This window comes from Pisolithus orientalis (genome assembly GCF_024613125.1).
Source record: "Pisolithus orientalis strain OTSU chromosome Unknown F5J12scaffold_6, whole genome shotgun sequence".
Lineage (NCBI taxonomy): Eukaryota > Fungi > Basidiomycota > Agaricomycetes > Boletales > Pisolithaceae > Pisolithus > Pisolithus orientalis.
Genome location: NW_026260787.1, coordinates 1,342,215 through 1,360,025, shown reverse-complemented (window position 1 = coordinate 1,360,025; position 17,811 = coordinate 1,342,215). Strand labels below are relative to the sequence as shown.

Below are 17,811 nucleotides of genomic sequence, written 5' to 3'. Positions count from 1 at the left end.
ATCAGCAGGCAATATGATTCTTCAACTGTCCATTGCAATGACCCTGCAGAGGTGGGGCTGAAGCACTGTCATGTATCTACTTAGGGTTAGTTGTAGTTATTGTGACCCGTTCTGTTCGGATAGTGCTTTCCGCGTGGCTCCGGTTACGCCAGCTTCCGTAATGTAATACACAGGTTCTGTCTAGATCAATTGGAGTGCAACGCTGCCTGCCAGCCTCTGCAACCGTCACTATGGCTGACACGACCTCACTCAAGTACACGACGTTTGACGAGATTGATGCCGTGCGCACAGGAAATATTTCTACCAACAATGTTGGTGCTCAACGAGTGGCTCTTTACAGATTCATGCTACGCTCCGTCAAAGTTTCAGAACGGGGAAGTTGAAGTCGATTGCAGCCCGCAAGGTTCAGATCCTGCAGCTAGCCTATCTTATTCAAGATAATTACGACCGGTTTAAAGAAGCGTTCGCTGCTGACCTCGGTCGGCCTACACTCGAGACTGCCTTGTGCGTAAAGCACTCCGTCCTCTATGCACGGTTTTGTATTATCTTTTTCTTCTGACGTTTGCGCCCAACTAGCTTGGAACTCGACTCTACCGTCAGCGACTGCAAGATTGCCTACGACCGTGTCGAGAAATGGGCTCAAACGGAGAAGGCGCCGTTCAGTTTCAACTTTTTCGCTATGCGTCCCGTCATTCGTAAGGAACCGAAAGGTGTCGTTCTCTCCATTAGTCCATTCAACTACCCTGTATGGCTCGCTCTTGGTCCTATGGTATGTGCGGCGAGCAATCGGGAGGTCTTTCATAGTTGTTCTGAAACCTTGTGTCAGATTGGCGCGATTGCAGCGGGCAATTGTTTCGTTCTCAAACCGTCTGAGCTGTCTCCTGCTGTTAGTGGACTCATCGCTGAGCTAGTCCCAAAATATCTGGATCCTGATGTGGTTCGTGTCGTGCTGGGCGCTGTGCCGGAAACCACGAGGGTGCGTGGCGACCTTCTTACGTGGCATACGTGTTGTTGAGCCTGCTGTTTAGTTGCTGGAGTTGCCATGGGCTCACAGTAAGCATTTCATAACGCATGCATGGTCACCTGTACGCTGACCGCATGCCCAAGTTCTCTACACTGGCAGTGGTCGCGTGGCCAAGCTCGTTTGCGCTGCTGCTGCAAAAACACTTACGCCTGTCAGCACCGAGGTGTGTAGTTCCATCGTCGAGCTCGTTTCTCTCTCACACATGGTCGTCTAGCTCGGTGGCAAGTCTCCCGTTGTGATCGACCCTAAATGTGATCTGAAGACTGCCGCTAAACGCATCATGTGGGGTAAATGCGTTAACGTGGGCCAAACTTGTGTCGCTCCAGACTACATCCTTGTTCCACAAGATGCGCAGGACGAGGTCGTTCAAGCCCTCAAAGCCGCGTGCGCACCCTGCCCCTCGAGAGTCGGGTGACCATCTGACTTCTTCGACACGTTTCAGACACGATGAGTTCTATCCATCCGGCCCTTCGGCTGCAGGGGTATTTGGTCGCATCGTCAACCATACCCACTTCCGACGCCTGAAAGGCCTGCTCGACAGGACCGCAGGTGAGATCGCGTTCGGAGGCGAGACCAACGAGAGCGACAAGTATATTTCTCCCACCATTGTCAAGAATGTCAAGGGAGATGATTCTTTGATGAGCGAGTATGTTCGATGCATGTATTTGTGATTGTACCGCTGATATTGGATATTTTCTTTTCCACTCAGGGAATTGTTTGGCCCTATTCTGCCCATTGTGCCAGTGAAGAATATCGACGAAGCTATCGCATTCATCAATGACCAGTATGTTGTATTCCCGCTTGCCAGTCTATCAATTGGGTAACGCCCATGTCAAGCGATAACCCCCTTGCCTTATATGTCTTCTCCCAAGACGCTGCGTTCAAAGCCAAAGGTATGAGGTCAGGTTTCTTTCAGCTCACTCAGCGCGTGCTCATTGTCATAGTCTTCGACAACACTCTTAGCGGTTCGGCGGTAGCGAATGACACTTTGGTCCATTGCGCTGGTACGCCGATAGACTTCCAACGACGTCTTGTTGCGCCTGATCGCTAGTGCCACAGTTGACGGGCTTCCGTTTGGCGGTATTGGTCCAAGCGGGTGTAGGTCAAATTGTTCCTTTGTTCGTGATTCCGTCTGACGCGATGAAAACTCCATAGCGGGTTACCACACCCGGAAATACACCTTCGATTTGTTCACCCACCTCCGGTCCTCCCTTGATTCCCCTTCATGGTTAGAATACCGCTTGCCCTCTAAAGGACAGTCGCTCATCACACATTACAGGGTGGATAGTATCTTCGGGAGCCGATTTCCACCATATACGGTAAGCCCGCTTTTTTTGTCCTCTCGATGCGAACACCCCGGAGATACTATCTTTGATTCTACAGGCAAAGAAGGAGTCCTATCTCAAGTCACTCCTTGGTGTCAAGTTGCCTCCGCGTCCCCGCCAACTTGCCAACGGGACTGACAAGGTAGGCAAAGGCAGCTAGGCCTCCAGCTGCTGACGCGTGTTGATAAAAGGCTTCCAGAGCCTAGCCCTGTGCGATGATGGTCGGCGGTGTTATTTTGTGGTGTTGATTGCTGTGTTCGTTTTAGCAGTCGGAGTGACGCAGCTCCGGGTTTCGGAATGGGCGAAGGAGGCAGTTGGTCTTTAGCTAGTATTATCCGATCTTTTGTCTTGGTTCCGGCTCTATTGTTTTCGTTTTGTTTACCTCACGGACCCTTACCGATTATCATGCGCGTGACTGTCCGACGAAGCACGGCCTGTGTTCGAGTGGTCTAATCTTGTATATGATTACTAGATGCACGGTACAATGCTACAACAGTCCATCCCCATATGTGTGGTATATCCCGAGCCGTGATGTCGTCTATTATGCAATAATAATTTAGGTTTAGATAGACCTCCTCCAGGTTGACTGGTCTGCCTCAGGGTGATGCGATGAACGTGAGGAGACTTTGTTCGAGGGATGGGTGCTCGGGCGAGGGCTCTGGTGTGACAGAGCCATCTGGCGGGCTCGCCACTCCTGTGCCTTGCGTCGTTTACTGCTTAGCACCACCTCCGGCACAGCCAGGTGGAGAGCATCTTTGTGCTCTTTCGAGAGCTTTGAAAGAGGGGAGGATGATAGGAGAATTAGGTCTGCGGGGCTGTATATAGGGACTGCGCAACGGAACAATTTGTCAGTATATAGCATTTCTTCTATGTTGGGAGAGGGGAAGGCAACTCACTAGGGGCATGACCAAGTGAGGGGCTGCTGCTGACAACGAGGGGTCTACCGATGTGTAGGCTGGATGAGAAGTCGCTCGCAAGTGAACTCGCCTCTGACGGTGAGGGTGACGAGGATCGCGATGAGTTGGTATCTGAACTGGAGGGGCTGACCCCGGTAACGATCTGAGTGTTTGAGAAGCGTCGTTTATGAACTGGGACGTATAGTTCACCACCTTGCTGTGAGGGATATCTGATAACGATGGGGGATGATGACATGGCCATAAGTGAAGTTCGTTTAGATAGATGGCACGAGCTCGGAGCGCAGAGCAGATGAGGGGGTAGTCGCCACGCAGCTTGTAGTTTATATATCTCAAAACACGGCGGAGGGTGCGCAGCCATAAGGGTGTGCCTCGTGGCTACCAGCCCTCCTCCTGGAGGGCCAATTGTGATCACTTCTTGGTCATGGAAGGGTCACGAAACGTCAAACGTCGCACATGCCATCATTATGGCGGGCTGTGTCGCTATTCGCGGAGGTCTCTGGAACAGCGTCGAACACAGCGTCGGTCATCCCGTCGGCGAGGAGTGGAATCTTCCAGGGCGTTCTCAAACTCTCCAACATCGCCGGAACAAGACTTTTGGAATACCACATGGACTCTTCATCGTAAGGGAAAGCCAAAACTGGCGGACAATAGTACATCTCGTCTGCCAATTTGGTTCCGCGGCTCCTAAGAACTCTTACGATAATTGTCATGGTCACCCGCTCAAAATAACACACAATGGAGATAGAGTACGATAACTGAATGTTACGCTGGGAACGATTGAGGGGAGTTGCAAGGTCGATGCTAACAATGAATAGGAGGTGGATACGGTACTGAATACATAAGAATGCAGACTAGAACTTTTGGTCGGCATCAAAGCAGCCGACGTCTAGGCGTCGACAAACTTTTTGATGTTTCCCAGCCACCTCACATACTCCTAAAAAAACAACCGCGACGTTGACATAAGAACAAAGCAACGGCCAATGCGATGCTACTACACACCTTCTGCTCCTTGAACTCCGAGTAATCGGGAATGAACAATGCGAGGTTCTCATTGATGCCACGCTCTTGCATGAACTTCTCAAATTCCTCCTGAACGGAAACGTCAAGAGTCTCAAACTGTGGTCCAATGTAGAGTCCACGTCGTTTCCAGTCCGCCTCCGCAGTCAGCTCGGTTCCGAGTTGTGCATCCGGGTAGTAGGAGATGTTGTCCACGATGAATGCGCCGTCTTGACACATCGTGTCGACGTTTATAGATCCTTGGGCGTTTTCCTAGATGAGGACGCGTTAGGTCCCTCGACGGAATCTTTATCGAACGGAACCCCCCCACCTTCGTGATAGAGAACGAGACACGGATGGGGTAAGAGCGGATATTCTCTGGTTCATCTGAATCGCCCTCCTCTTCCTGAGCAAACTCAGGTTCCTCGGCGTTTTGGATGTCCGCAATAGAGAACATGACGCGAACTCTGCGCAGTTAAAAAAAAACATCCAGTTGGACAATAAGAGAAACGATCCCCGAGACTGACGGACGTACTTTTCACTGCCAAACTTTCGTGTCAAGATGACTTCATCGTTACCTGCTATGTCCTCGATCTACCAGGCATACCAACTTGTTAACGACGGCGACAGCTACTAGAGAGCAGATAAATACCTTCCAGATACCCTGCTTCTTGAACGTCTCCAAAAAATCTGGCTCTGCCTCGTCAGCAGCTTCTTTCTCGTACTTCAGCTCCTCAGCAAGTTTTTGCGAGAGAAGGACGTCGGCTGCATGTTATGTCATTGGTGAGTAGGCGCTTTACGAGCAGAATCAACACAACACACGCACTCGAACCCTCAGAGAAACGTGCAGAAGATAGAGAAAACGCCCTCGTAGCCGCGCAAGTGAGACGCGGAGATGTCCAAGCAGTCATAGACATGCGCAATGGCATGCTACGGAGCGCTGGCTTTGCGACCACGCGTGATGAGACGGCTGAGAGTTGACGAAGAGCACGGGTAGCAGACATTGTCTTCTCTCTGTGTCGTTACAAAAACGATTTAGTTGTCGTCGTCGTCGCAGTCAGACTGGTAAAGCGGCCTTGAAAAGTTGCTAATCCCAAAATTTAGCCGATTTGTTTGGCGAAAGTCTTAAAGTGATAAACAACTCCTTTCCTGATTGGGAAGGACTCGGCTGGTCAGCGTATTAAATGAATACTGCCACGAGGGTAGATATAAGCTCGTCGACAGGTCTATAGTTAGTACCATGAAAGACTTCTCTTACGTGCATGGTTCTGTATGGGGAAGACAGTTTATGAAACAAGAACGATGGGAGTTGCGGAGGGCTCCAACGGATATCCGGATATCCTCTTAAAAATCCACGGCATTGCTCAAAACCCCTACGATACATAACTGATCCTGGAGCTCATCACCCCGAGTCTTGAAGGATAGGAAACATCATAACCGGGAATCACGTCCCCAAAAGTTACTTGCTTGGAGATACACTCTGCCTCTTGAGCTAAGAACGTTCACAATTGGCGGAGATTAAAAACTGCCAGTCTCGAGCAACTAGCTGTTGGGGAAAAGGCTTCCCCGGTCCCCGATCACCGGTCAGTAAAATATATACAAAGTTGCGCATCACGGATTCCGCGTTTCTGGACAGTCCAAACTACTCTTCGAACAAATAATCACAGTAGATAAACATTCAGGCAATACATGCGTTGCAGCAAGCGAAGACAAACCCGTATCAAGATCATGTTACATATCCACAGGGCCGCTGGCGGCGCGGAAGCAGGAAATGAGAAACGTCTCAAGTAAAGCTGACGAGCAAGTTACCATATGACCCGGCGTGGATCAATGGTTACTCAGGCATCATCACCTTCGACAGGACCGTTCGTGCCGGGCTCAGAGGCCTGGTCACTCCCTCCGACCGTTCCGCCAGACGTTGAAGTCTCACTATTATTGCCAGGAGGCGCCGCCTTCGCTCTCTTCGATTTAGACTCTCCATTCTTGCCACCCTTAGATCTCTTCTTTCCTGTAGCTTCCATACGACGCTCACTTTCTGCAAGCTGACTGGCGTTTCTCGATGCATCTGCCGGGTCCATCGTAGGCACCTGTGTTCCGTTCGGGGGAGAAGGATAAACTCCCGGAGGGAAGGGAAAATATCCTGGAGGTGGAAATGGGAAATAAGGTACCATCGCTGATGGCTGGCTTGTTCCGTTGGACGTGCCGTCTGGTGCTGGGCCGCCTTCATGACCTGGCGGCGCGAAACCTGGAGGTAAGAAGCAATGATAAAATGCCTCTGGAGGGTAAGGAGAGATGGTGTGCACGGGTGCTGGAGCTGCGCTCGAGGGGGCGTTCGAACTACTTGCGCCATTCGCTTGCCATTCTGAATCGCCGCCGCCAGCCGCTGGGAATCCTGGGAAAGATCCGAATGAAGTTCTACAGAAATAAATGAAAAAAAAAAAACTGTACCTCCGAACGGTGTTTCAGCAGTGGCAGCTTTGTTCTTCCGTTTGTAAGGGCCGCGCTTTATACCCTTTTGCCGCTCTTTCCGCACGCCGTCTACGCAACTATCTTGGATGCCATACTTCATGCAACGCCCACAGGGACGAATCTCGTCGCAGCGCTTACATGCAGAGGCGCAATTGGTACACTAAAAGTAGTATTCGAGGAGTGAATTGGTCACGTCAGCTGCCCATCTATGTCATTGCCGGCTTACCGCCATCTTGACTTGTTTGCGCTTAGGACGTGCCCCACTTGTTGCAGCAGCAGGCACAGGTTGCTGAATCTGCGGATATGCTGCATTCTGACGTAAGCATTGGGAAACCCAAGCAACCTTTAAAAAAATTATTAACGTACGTTGCCCTGGAGGAGGGGGATAAGGATACAACATGCCAGGTGCGGCAGCAATGGGGATCATAAATGGTGGTGCTGGGGTGGTGCCATTTGAGCCGTCTCCATGACTGGCATCCGGGGGTTGAGCAAAGTATATGGGATAGCCGGGATAAGTAGCACCGAAGCCCTGAGGGTACGGCGCCATGGTTGGAGGGTAGGGGTGTTCTTGGGCAACTGGTCCCGTAGTTTTAACCTGGTCGTTTACCATTACCAGGCTACAAATCTAAAGACCGGCCTGCCCCCAGTTACGGGTGAGTTTGCGTAAGCAACAAGCGCGGGCAACTGTGCTGGAGACACGAAGTAAACAAGTCAGCCAACTGTAAGGGCATGGTTGGGCACTCCATCTAACGATGTAGACGTCCCTTTATGAGGACAGGAAAAGGAATGGTACTAGGCAGGACGGGCTAGAAGAGAGGCAATGAACTCACTCCGCTTCAAATGCTAGCTTTCCGATCCGTCGCCGCTCAGAAGTGACAAGTTTCGGCTGTCTCTTCAATTACTGGCTTTAATTTATTGCTATCGGCAAGAAACTGGGCCTTGTGTCGTTTCAAGTGAGCACGGAACAAGTGATGAGACTGAGACGGGCAAGTGGCAAGGGTAAAAGAGAGTACGGGGTACACGTGCAAACTCAGAAATTGTATTGCGACGTTTTTGGGATGCGGCTGTTCACCGTGCGGGCGCCTATATCTATCGACCCGTCGGCGTCGACGACGGTGCACAACATGATGTCTCCAGCGTTGGACTCGCATTGGAACGTGGTTGGAAGGCTGTCATCTACAAAAGTATTGACAATACATGCCCCATGTTTAGTAGACTTCATCAAGTCTCCGCCTCAAACATCCTCCAGCTCCGCTCAAACGCTGCCGCACCCGTTTTCAGAAAACTACCGCCAGAAACAGCTTCGGGAACCTTGCTTTTCGTTCACCATCTTATTGCGCACGGACCATACAGTGGGAGTAAAGCAGCGAGGCGTGCTGTGCCTGTACTTATTCATACGCTCCGCTATCAATCATGTTACGCATCTTCCCGGTTCCTCCCCAATGGAGATGGGAACCCAGATATATGTATATCAGGATTCTCTAATCGAATAATATCGTCCAAGGAACCATCCACGATGGGATACTTCGACAGGATCATCACCTCTCAGATGAGGTGCGTTTCCGTTCTCCTCCGCGAATAGCCCGATTCGCAGCTGGTGGCCAGGGTTGGTATACGTTGATAGTAGCCAACTCCCTCAAGCAGCTTAGCAGAACGCGGATTCCCGGTGTACCACAATTGCTTGTTGTTCCTTCCCTCCTTGGTTCTAAAGCATCTATCAAGATGGCATCATATATCCTGTCGAGCAATGGGTAATCGCAACGTGCCTCTTCAACAAATTTATTATGTTCCGCATACACGCTGAGTTATTCCTTGTGTTTTAACTGATGACGGTTGTGGAAGCTTCAGGGGACATCACTTCCTTTCAATGCTTCCCAATACTTACGGCAGCTCGTTGCTTCGGCCCCATTTTTTCGCAGGTGTATTTTTCTGCCGCCCCACCTTTCACGGGTGTGTTTCCTTCTGTGTAGACATCGCATTCGGCACGAGTTGTTTCGCCTGCACGCCCAGACACGTGTTCGTGTACATCCAGAGTTCTAACTCCAAGTGTATGACACCATCTGCCAAATTCGGTTTTTCGGGGAAATCTTTGGACAGCGGTGGTCATGTACTTGCGTATTTTCCGTGTGTAGCGGTCATCGGTATGTGATTGTTTATATCGAGAAATGATCTATTACGAGGCCTGCGTTATCGACCTTCTTTCTCGCGCACGTTAAGGGACTCTCACACACCACCACCCCTTAGGTATGTGACCTGCCAAAAAACACAGCATCTGCGTGCTAGTAGCGACGTTGAACTGTAATTCACGTCCCCGCTGAACATAGGTTATTAGGATGACAGTTCCTGAGTGGTATCACTGCCAGAACCTTGTCATTGGATAACTCCGCGCCCCCTCAAAACTCCTGATTAAGGCGAGCGGGAAACGTGGTAAATTTTTGCATTTGTTGCCATGTTCTTTTTCTTTTAGTCATCTGTTCCCTTGGCGTTTTAGCTCACTCCGTGTCAGTGATTCCGAACGGGTCAGATTCCGCGCCCAACCCGTTCTCAGCACACCGCTGGCGAACGTCAAGGTTCCCCGTCCAGACATAGAAACTTGTGGGTGCTTATCGCACGCATTTGATGGACATCTAGTACGTCACCAAACAAAACGGATCATAGTCAACCCAAATCCCTGACCAATAGCACTTTTGGTGGGGTGCCTTTTCGAGCGTGTGGGCGACAGTGTTTTCTCGAATGCAGTGGTAATGTCATTGCACTGCCGCACGTCGTTGAGTTGGGCATCGCGCACATCCAGTGGTTCCCTGACAGCGTGAGCATCGTTTCCAAACCTTGTGGTGTCGACCTTTGTGTAGGGACCATCGGAATGTGTCCTTCCGTGGAGTTTTTCACGCATTCCGTTCCAAACGCTGGTAAGAAGTACTTTGGCGAGGGTTGGAGAAGATACATGATCCTCTCCATCGAAATGTCAAACCGATCCGCGTTCGTTATGTGTGGTGAAAACGGGTACTAATTTTGACTGTTATCGCTTCTGACCTTGTAGATAGACACAGAAGACATCCCTTTCCGCATGCTGCTTGTTCTTTGTCCGTTCGATGGATATATACTCAAGGGTAGTGACCAATTAGCAGAACACGGGAAAATACTAGTGACGTGTCATGTAGGCCTTTTAGCGCGCTCCTTCCCGGCGGTTGTTGCGAGGCCATCATACTACCGTTTGAAAGTACTTAGAGTAAAACTCTAATGAACTAAATTATGTGTAATGACTCAACAAATTTCATCAGCCTGCCCTCTCTGGAGCACGATGTTTTGGGGTTTTACTCTAACTAAGGACTACCGAACAGTAATAGCATGGAAAACCTCACCCCTCGAATAGACTTGGGGGAAGGAAGTGGAAGCGGATAGAACACGCCGACTAGCTAAGTACTGTGGTTGCTCAGTTAGAAGCATTCAAGCAATTGTTATGTAATCTATCTCCTACGCATCACCAAGCTTGCTGACTGTTACGGGCTGTTACTGGTAAGCTCACACAAAAGATCATGGCAGTTGCATCAATGATGTGTGCATCCTTCACACCATCATATTTCACGTTTCCCTCGCTCACCGCGTGTCTGATGTGATGAGCAATCATCTGATTCAGTATGCTGTGGAAATGACTCTTATAAAGACTACTTAGATGACATTGCGATCATTATATCGCACGGTTCGCTCAATCCCCTGCTCATCTATGACTATCGCAAACAAGCCCGCTCCAGCTATTTCTTATTTTACACCTGCCCAAGTACCTGCTGCGGGTACTGCGTACGACCCCCAGCCTGATGGGAAACCAATCCCAAAGTTGTTCCAGCCTATAAAGATTCGCGGAACGACTTTCCACAATCGCATTTTCGTGAGTTGCGCTGTTTTACACGATCGAAGGTTCTCATTCAGGCAATAAAACTGATCTTCCGTACAGCTCTCGCCCCTTTGCCAGTACTCATCTGATGATGGCCATTTCACATCATGGCATATGGCACATCGTAAGTCTCAGTGACAAATAAGAAGTTCAGACATTTTGATTTTTTACATAATGCACAGTCGGCGGAATCATATCTCGTGGACCGGGTCTTGCCATGGTTGAAGCTACCGCTGTAGTACCGGAAGGTCGGATTACTCCAGAGGACGCTGGATTGTGGAAGGATAGCCAGGCCGAGTCCCTTCGTCCTATCGTTGAGTTCGCACATTCACAAAACCAGAAGATTGGCATTCAGCTCGCGCACGCTGGTCGCAAAGCGTCCACCGTTGCTCCTTGGATACATGATGATTTGGTGGCAACGGAAGAAGTGGGGGGATGGCCCGACAAAGTCTGGGGCCCTTCTGCTATCCCTTATGACGAAAATTATCCATCTCCAAAAGAGATGACCAAAGAAGAAATAAAGAAGGTCGTCGTTGCTTTTGCGGAAGCGACGAGACGTGCGCTCAAAGTAGGAGTTGACGTGATAGAGGTACATGGGGCCCATGGGTATCTACTGACATCTTTCATGAGCCCATACACCAACAAACGCACGGATGAATATGGAGGCAGCTTCGAGAATCGCATACGATTCCCTCTGGAAGTCGTTGACGCTGTTAGAAACGTCATTCCAGACGATATGCCTCTATTTTTCAGGTAAGACGAGCACACATATCTGTCTCGCTGTCACTCATGTCATTTTAGAATATCGGCGACTGAGTGGTTGGAAGAATCCCTACCTAATGAACCTTCTTGGAGATCGGAAGATACCGTCAAGTTTGCTGGTATCCTTGCTGACCACGGCGTTGATTTCCTTGACATCTCTACTGGTGGAAATAGTCCAAAGGCGGTAGTGGTGCATAAGACTGTTGCTTATCAGGCGCCCTTCGCGGAGGCTGTCAAGAAGGCAGTTGGTGACCGGATTGTGGTCGGCGCTGTGGGATCAATTATAAATGGACATATCGCCCAGGAAGTGCTAGAGAAAGGTCAGGCGGATGTCGTCTCCGTTGGACGACAGTTCCAAAAGAACCCCGGTTCGGTATGGGCGTAAGTACCCACCTTAGTATGCAACGCAGATCGCGCTTGTGCTGACACGACGACTTCAGATTCGCAAGTGATGTTGGAGTCGCGGCTAAATTCGCCCATCAGATTGAATGGCCAGTGGTAGGCCGTAGGAGTAAGGTACCGAAGAAACTCCCCTGGTAGCATACACGCAAATAGATCTGTGGAAACATAAATACTATCTAGAAACAGAGCTGTTGTCAATCTACCGCTACAAGTGATTCGCTATTTACTGTTCAGAAACCAAGATCTTATCTAGCGCCACAATTCACATTCGGGGGTGACTAAAGAATATTAAATAGTGCTCAAGGAGGCTATATCAAGTAACCGCCGAAAGGGGGAGCAGGGAACGAAAAGCAAGAAGATTAAATAAAGCGTCGTTGGTACGATAACATCCGACGCCATAAGCGATAGTAAAAGAAAAAAAGCATGGAAGGCAAAAAAAAACAATAGGTTAAGACATAATGTTTGACATAAATATGGCCGGACGTTCTCCTGGGGTCTTCCGCTACTTCGCATGACTCCAATAATGATAGTGGCATGCATCCTCGGATTATTGCGGTCCGACACTCCTGGCCTCTGTTTATTTCCTGTAGTACGGAGGGTAGAGGTGGATGTTGTTGGCACGGATGTCTTCATCGACAACACGCATCAACTGGTCGATCTCGGGCATAGTGCCGGGGGGTATCATCAGATTCGGTGCATGAATCTGAGAAGACGTGCCAGGAGCCTGGGTATTGTTATTATGGAGGAATCCGTGACTGGCTACCCAAGGCCCCCCTTGCCGTCCATAGGCAGATTCTACCTAGACTTCAGAAAATAACCCCCTCCGACTCTCAATAGATTACATACCGGCATGAGCGGATAGAGGCCCAAGGAGTCCCACATTATTTCCCCCGTTTCCTCGTGCGGGCGGTATCCCGGACAACTGTTGTTTTAAATTCATGTTTTCAGTCGCGAGTTGCCTCATCAATCGGCTCGCTGCAGACATAAGTCAGCGCCATTCTTCAGCAACACGTATGGAGCTCACCTTCGGACAAAATGTCGTGTCGCGTTGCAGGCTCCTGGTTGTTCAGCTCCCTAATAATATCGCGGAGTTCGTTGAAGACCTCTCCTTCTCTTTTGCGGTACTCTCGTTGCAAGTTGGCCTTGGGCTGCCTTCCATGGTTTCCCTGGTCCCAGTCTTCAGGGGGACCAGCGCCGGGAGGGGAAGCGAAAGACATCTTAGACTTGAATACAAAAGACCAGAGACTTGATGTGAGGTGTGGATGCTGATTCGACCAATACGTCCTGCCATCTTATCTTATACGGTGAGTGCGAACGGAGAAACTGTGCCCTTGGGAGAACTTGGCAGTCACTTCATTCAGGGTTGGCTACTTGGCTGGAGCGCCTGAGACTGACGCCAGACGGTGACATTTCACCACGGGGAAATCAACGTGTGTCGTGGCATTACGGATCTGAAAGAAGGTTGAAACAGCCTCATTTCACGGAAAAAATCCGTTCTTGAAGAATCCCACTCGAGTGAAGTTCGAAGGGAGAGTTTTCAGGCAAAGGGGTTTCCTAGTTCGACCCACTGGCAAAAAGAGCGAGCTACAGTGCGCTCGAGATTGTATGATGCGAAGTAATATTGAAGCCGCAGAGAGATAAGTTTGTGCTTCGCACGTGAAGATGTTGGGCCGTGATTTAGCGTTCTGCATGTTAGGCTGCTGACCAACATACTTACTCTCCTGACACCGACATTGCATTTGTGGCGTATAAGGCTAGAGTTGCCGGTAGTGGGACTAATAATCAGTTTGCTCCACGTTCGAACTTCGTACGGACTCCTACAAGTACCGTGAGAAATCACAAATCTATGGTATGATTACCGAATTAGGCTAACTAGTAAGAATTTGTTAACTAGTATAGGGCTGTGTGCGACTCAGGCAGTAACAAGAATACTGAACAAGACAAGCCTCACGGCAGGGGGCATATACTCATCCCATAGAACGCAAAACTAACATCGGGTCCCGTACTTGCTGTGTTCAGGGAGCCGGACGATGCTACCGACCCTTGTACCTTAGCTTTTGTCCGCTTTGTATTTGGGTAGGTCATGAAGAGTCGTTCACGTGGAGATACGGCCAGTGCAATGACGATAGATCCAAGGAACGATCATAAGTGTTCGGTAATAATACTTGACAATTTGCAGAGCTAGCTCTATAGCTTTTGAATTGCAAATTTGCACGTGGTGGGCACGACCGGCATCGATTTACGGTTTCCACGATGCTTCAGCAGTGATGGAATCCACGTTCCCCCTGTGTAACATCATCAGAGTGCAGGTGCCTGACAAAACAAAAGGTTCCGTACAACACTTCAACCCTGGCTTTATAGTATCGTACCCAGGCACTATAATCACTTTGTTTGATATTCAGACCAGGATGAAGCCCTTGTTGCTGGCGGCCAGGAAATTGGGGGTGGAATACCTCTAGACACTCTAGGCTAAAGAATTGATGAGCAGTCAGATCGCCCGTGTAGTGGGTGGTCCGATGCACAGGACAAGGTGAGTATCCCATCAGTCAGAAATTCTGTCCCGTACAGGTGTCAGGTGCTAGACAGAAAGACAAGATTGTGTTGAGTTTCCTGCCATCAGTAACTCCTGAGGATTGCGGTGTTCTCTTGTTGCACAGCGTGGGAAAGAAAAAAGTTGGCGTCCCGGCGTCAACAGTAACTTGATAATTCAAACACCTTTCAATAGGACCATCTTTCCATCAGACCATATTAGGACGGGGCCCGTTTTCTGTAGAACCCTATCCGAAACGAGGACGCCAGTGCGATCGGCCGAAGATTATTGCGGATCCCAAGACCGTTATAATCGGCTACGTGAGTATCACCTTGTGCCCTAAACGCTCACACAGCAAAACCACGTGGGCTGTCAGACAGTATTATTACAAGGCAGATAAGTCGTTTAACGTCACCTTCTTGCGATGCCAAGACTCGGCGTGAGTGCGTAGGCTTAGCAGTCATATTGTACTAGCTGCGTCATTGAAACACTAGATCCCCCTTCTGTAGTCCCTGGAATAACTCGATAACCGTTAGACTGTGCCATATGGTTCTTGGCAATGCAGATGGACTCCGGAAATTCTCTCCATGAAGAAGTTGATGGTCACCATTTACAAACGTGCTGTTCGACACGAAACACGTATTTTGTTGAATGGAAATATGATGTACTAACCTTGCAGACCGCTCATCCGACAGCCGATTAGCCCCCGCCCAGATCGGGAGTTACTTATAATGTACATATCCACGGAGTTGGCTGATTTTATGTATAGCGCCTGCGTCCATTCACGGGAACATTTTAGTTGCGGTATAATGCGTATGTACTCATCCAATTGACACCACAGCCTCACCTTTGGGAGTTAAATCCGGGGACTTATAATCGCCGGCGACTCTGTGTCACGATCCGCCCGCGCTTCTGGTCTTATGGTGACAAAAGGAACGATGTATGTATCGATAAGCCGCGATTATATGACGACATAGCAGGATGATCGTGGAATACCGTTGCAGGTCGGAGTCATTCATGGCCTCCCGGATGAGTATACCATTGGTCATGTGCTCGAGAAACGTCTTTCCCGGTTCTGTCATGTCCTCAAAACGTATTGAGTAACCGACCCCTCTGCCAAGCGCCATTAAGCACGTCTAAAACACCCCGGGCATTACCTAACTCACCATCCATTTCTTCCGCAACTCGTTTGGAGACAGACGTCACGGCGACACGTCGTAGATGTGTGCAGGCGATGATTCTGCCCTTTGCAGGAGGCAATTCTGAATAAGTGAGAAATTACGGTATTCTATCGGTAAAAAGAGTCCATTCGATAGATCGCTGTTCAAAATGACAAGACAAAAAATGGTTCTTGGAGTGCCACTCACTGTGTTGTCTTGCCAGATCCAGTCTCGCCGACGATGACAGCAATCTGGTTTGTGCTGAACTTTACGAGAAGAGTGATTCTTGTGGTTAGCACCGGGAAGGGAATTATCGGAGACCAGACTTTTGGTGCTGTCATGGGAGCTAAGACTCAGCACTCACCATCTGAGGAACTGGTCCATCTGCGAGTATACGGGTAGTCTTTTCCTTGCCTTAAGTATCTTGTGCTGAGAGATGTGTACGAATTGACCTACAAAGATAGTGTCGTCAGCGCACCGGTTGAAAAGGCTAGCCTGTTCATCTCTCATACCAGAGCTTCGCGGACTTGATCGCCTGTCACCTTCCGAGGAATGAAGCCGAAGAGGGGCTTCATTCCTGCAGACGTTGATGTGCGATTGGCACCATTTGTGCAGGAAGCCATGAGCCATGGGAGTTGGCAGTTGCCAACTACAGAGGGTAGTAATCTCTGATTGCCGCTTTCCGTATACACTATGTGCCCGTTTGCTTTGGGACATGATGGTGGCAAAGAAAGCTTCCAACCACCTCGCATATTGTAAACATCCAGTCAGTCCCCCAGTCCATTCGTTCCTACCATAGACTCGTTGTGTCGGTGACGTGGCATGTTTCATTAGTGCAAGTCAAGTGCAAGTTTACAGCCGGGCAAATCCCGCGATCGGTTAGGGTAGGACACGACCTCAGGTTTCAAAATTCTATAAATATAAACTGGCCGTGATCTATTTGAAGATACAATCTATCACGGTACCCACCCATCGGTGTTGATGCGGCCCCAACTGCGAACCCCATAGGCAGAAGAAGCAAGGCATTTTTGTCCATTTTCCTGGGATCGCCGATCCGACAACTTGTTCGGGTGCAAAATGACACCTAACTGCAGTCCAGACCTGATCGATAGGTACGGGTTACCTGAAGATTGTCTAAGATGGGTTAGTTGTATGGGCGTAGACTTTAAATATAAAGTACACACCTGGTAAGTGTCGGAACACGGGGTCTGAGAAGACGGGAGTACATTTGTAAGCCAAAAATTCAAAGTTACTAGAGCGCTTTATTGGAGTTTCACACGGTGTCCAACCCTCAGCGCTCCAAGTTTCAGCGCTCGACCACCGTGTAGCAGTACTGGTTACTTGATAGAATCGGTGTGAGGTGCTACACATACGGGCATTGCATTACAAGGAGAAAAAAGGGGGGGAGGGCTTGCACGCCTGTTACCAGAAGTATCGCGTTTGGCGTCGGCCAGTCGTCGAAATCGATTTACAAAAGTGAGAAGAGAACGTACAGAGAGTAAGTAGAGGTCGTGTTCGATGATAGTATTCATCGTAAGTGCAGATTGACTCAGCCCCGTTGCCCACGTAGGCAGCACTAGGTCTCTAGAAAATATTGAGGGTGATAATGATGTCTAATACACAGAATTTAAGGTAAAGATCTCTCCGCTGCTACAACTCAGACCCGTGATCAAGTGAAGTTGACAGATGCGCTGAAAGACGCATTCCATCTTTTGCTTGTGATATCTAGGTCGAGCCCATGTGTGGTTTTGTCGTACTCCAAAGCATTTGCTGTGGTGAATACTGCTTGGGGAAAAGACATTCAACATCTTTTCCCCGAGCAAATATAGACAACACTGAGCTCGCGCTTGATCTGGAATCTAACACCCGAAGGTGTTGACTTCCGCGTAGTCCTCTGAGTCTATGTAAGCATTCACCTAAGCTCAAGCTCAAGGATAGGACATGAGACGATTGCTTAGCTTGTTGTGGGTATGTGGGGGAGCAGCAATGCGGATGCTCATGTTATCGTGGAGTAGCCTAGTCATCGTACATTGTACGGTGCTTGGGAGCGGTCATTGAGTCATCCGCCAGCGGCTCCAATACATATCTGATCCCTCCACAATTACAACGATGACACGTGTTTTGGAACCAATGCCCATCCCTGTGGTTGTGGCAGAATTTTGTGGTGGTTGGTAGTCGCCATCGTTTGGATCTGTCGCCTCCATACAATTTTTTGTCACGCCAGGACTGACCGCATCGACGGTCGACCAATGTTCAATTTGCAAACACCATCATGAATAATACACAATGCATCGCCCAAAACCCCCAAAAAGTAAACACTCGACGTCCAGATCA

At 49.4% G+C, this 17,811-nt stretch overlaps 7 protein-coding genes across 7 annotated transcripts; 2 read left to right on the top strand and 5 right to left on the bottom strand.

Moving 5' to 3' along the window:
- Nucleotides 1-230: 230 nt before the first annotated feature.
- On the top strand, nt 231-2,976 carry F5J12DRAFT_968573 (NAD-dependent aldehyde dehydrogenase; the record flags this gene model as incomplete). The annotated part of the gene is made up of 15 exons (XM_051750042.1): nt 231-281; nt 341-504; nt 577-769; nt 827-976; nt 1,029-1,053; nt 1,108-1,187; nt 1,239-1,408; nt 1,467-1,670; nt 1,734-1,808; nt 1,862-1,917; nt 1,969-2,028; nt 2,084-2,122; nt 2,180-2,252; nt 2,304-2,343; nt 2,408-2,976. 15 exons carry the CDS (start codon nt 231-233, stop codon nt 2,507-2,509), a joined length of 1,482 nt encoding a protein of 493 aa, XP_051602868.1. The 3' UTR covers nt 2,510-2,976.
- On the bottom strand, nt 2,568-3,507 carry F5J12DRAFT_968567 (uncharacterized protein; the record flags this gene model as incomplete). The annotated part of the gene is made up of 2 exons (XM_051750041.1): nt 2,568-3,177; nt 3,246-3,507. 2 exons carry the CDS (start codon nt 3,505-3,507, stop codon nt 2,912-2,914), a joined length of 528 nt encoding a protein of 175 aa, XP_051602867.1. The 3' UTR covers nt 2,568-2,911.
- Nucleotides 3,508-3,925: 418 nt separating this feature from the next.
- On the bottom strand, nt 3,926-5,509 carry F5J12DRAFT_814933 (mitochondrial glycoprotein). Its single transcript, XM_051745010.1, has 6 exons — nt 5,089-5,509; nt 4,915-5,027; nt 4,798-4,856; nt 4,594-4,729; nt 4,266-4,535; nt 3,926-4,200 (listed from the first exon to the last, which is right to left on the bottom strand). The coding sequence occupies exons 1-6, from the start codon at nt 5,264-5,266 to the stop codon at nt 4,153-4,155; spliced, it is 804 nt and encodes a 267-aa protein (XP_051602866.1). The 5' UTR covers nt 5,267-5,509; the 3' UTR covers nt 3,926-4,152.
- Nucleotides 5,510-5,867: 358 nt separating this feature from the next.
- F5J12DRAFT_814932 (uncharacterized protein) lies at nt 5,868-7,538 on the bottom strand. Its single transcript, XM_051745009.1, has 4 exons — nt 7,098-7,538; nt 6,958-7,037; nt 6,711-6,891; nt 5,868-6,654 (listed from the first exon to the last, which is right to left on the bottom strand). Exons 1-4 carry the CDS (start codon nt 7,339-7,341, stop codon nt 6,101-6,103), a joined length of 1,059 nt encoding a protein of 352 aa, XP_051602865.1. The 5' UTR covers nt 7,342-7,538; the 3' UTR covers nt 5,868-6,100.
- Nucleotides 7,539-10,252: 2,714 nt separating this feature from the next.
- On the top strand, nt 10,253-11,979 carry F5J12DRAFT_814918 (uncharacterized protein). Its single transcript, XM_051745008.1, has 5 exons — nt 10,253-10,617; nt 10,684-10,747; nt 10,806-11,376; nt 11,425-11,766; nt 11,826-11,979. Exons 1-5 carry the CDS (start codon nt 10,405-10,407, stop codon nt 11,923-11,925), a joined length of 1,290 nt encoding a protein of 429 aa, XP_051602864.1. The 5' UTR covers nt 10,253-10,404; the 3' UTR covers nt 11,926-11,979.
- A 167-nt stretch (nt 11,980-12,146) lies between these two features.
- Nucleotides 12,147-13,134, bottom strand: F5J12DRAFT_498481 (uncharacterized protein). Its single transcript, XM_051739729.1, has 3 exons — nt 12,812-13,134; nt 12,634-12,762; nt 12,147-12,582 (listed from the first exon to the last, which is right to left on the bottom strand). The coding sequence occupies exons 1-3, from the start codon at nt 13,002-13,004 to the stop codon at nt 12,365-12,367; spliced, it is 540 nt and encodes a 179-aa protein (XP_051602863.1). The 5' UTR covers nt 13,005-13,134; the 3' UTR covers nt 12,147-12,364.
- Nucleotides 13,135-15,403: 2,269 nt separating this feature from the next.
- On the bottom strand, nt 15,404-16,705 carry F5J12DRAFT_781056 (uncharacterized protein; the record flags this gene model as incomplete). Its single annotated transcript, XM_051742527.1, has 9 exons — nt 15,404-15,453; nt 15,484-15,579; nt 15,600-15,637; nt 15,685-15,811; nt 15,842-15,929; nt 15,990-16,168; nt 16,334-16,389; nt 16,447-16,611; nt 16,662-16,705. 9 exons carry the CDS (start codon nt 16,703-16,705, stop codon nt 15,404-15,406), a joined length of 843 nt encoding a protein of 280 aa, XP_051602862.1.
- Nucleotides 16,706-17,811: the final 1,106 nt, after the last annotated feature.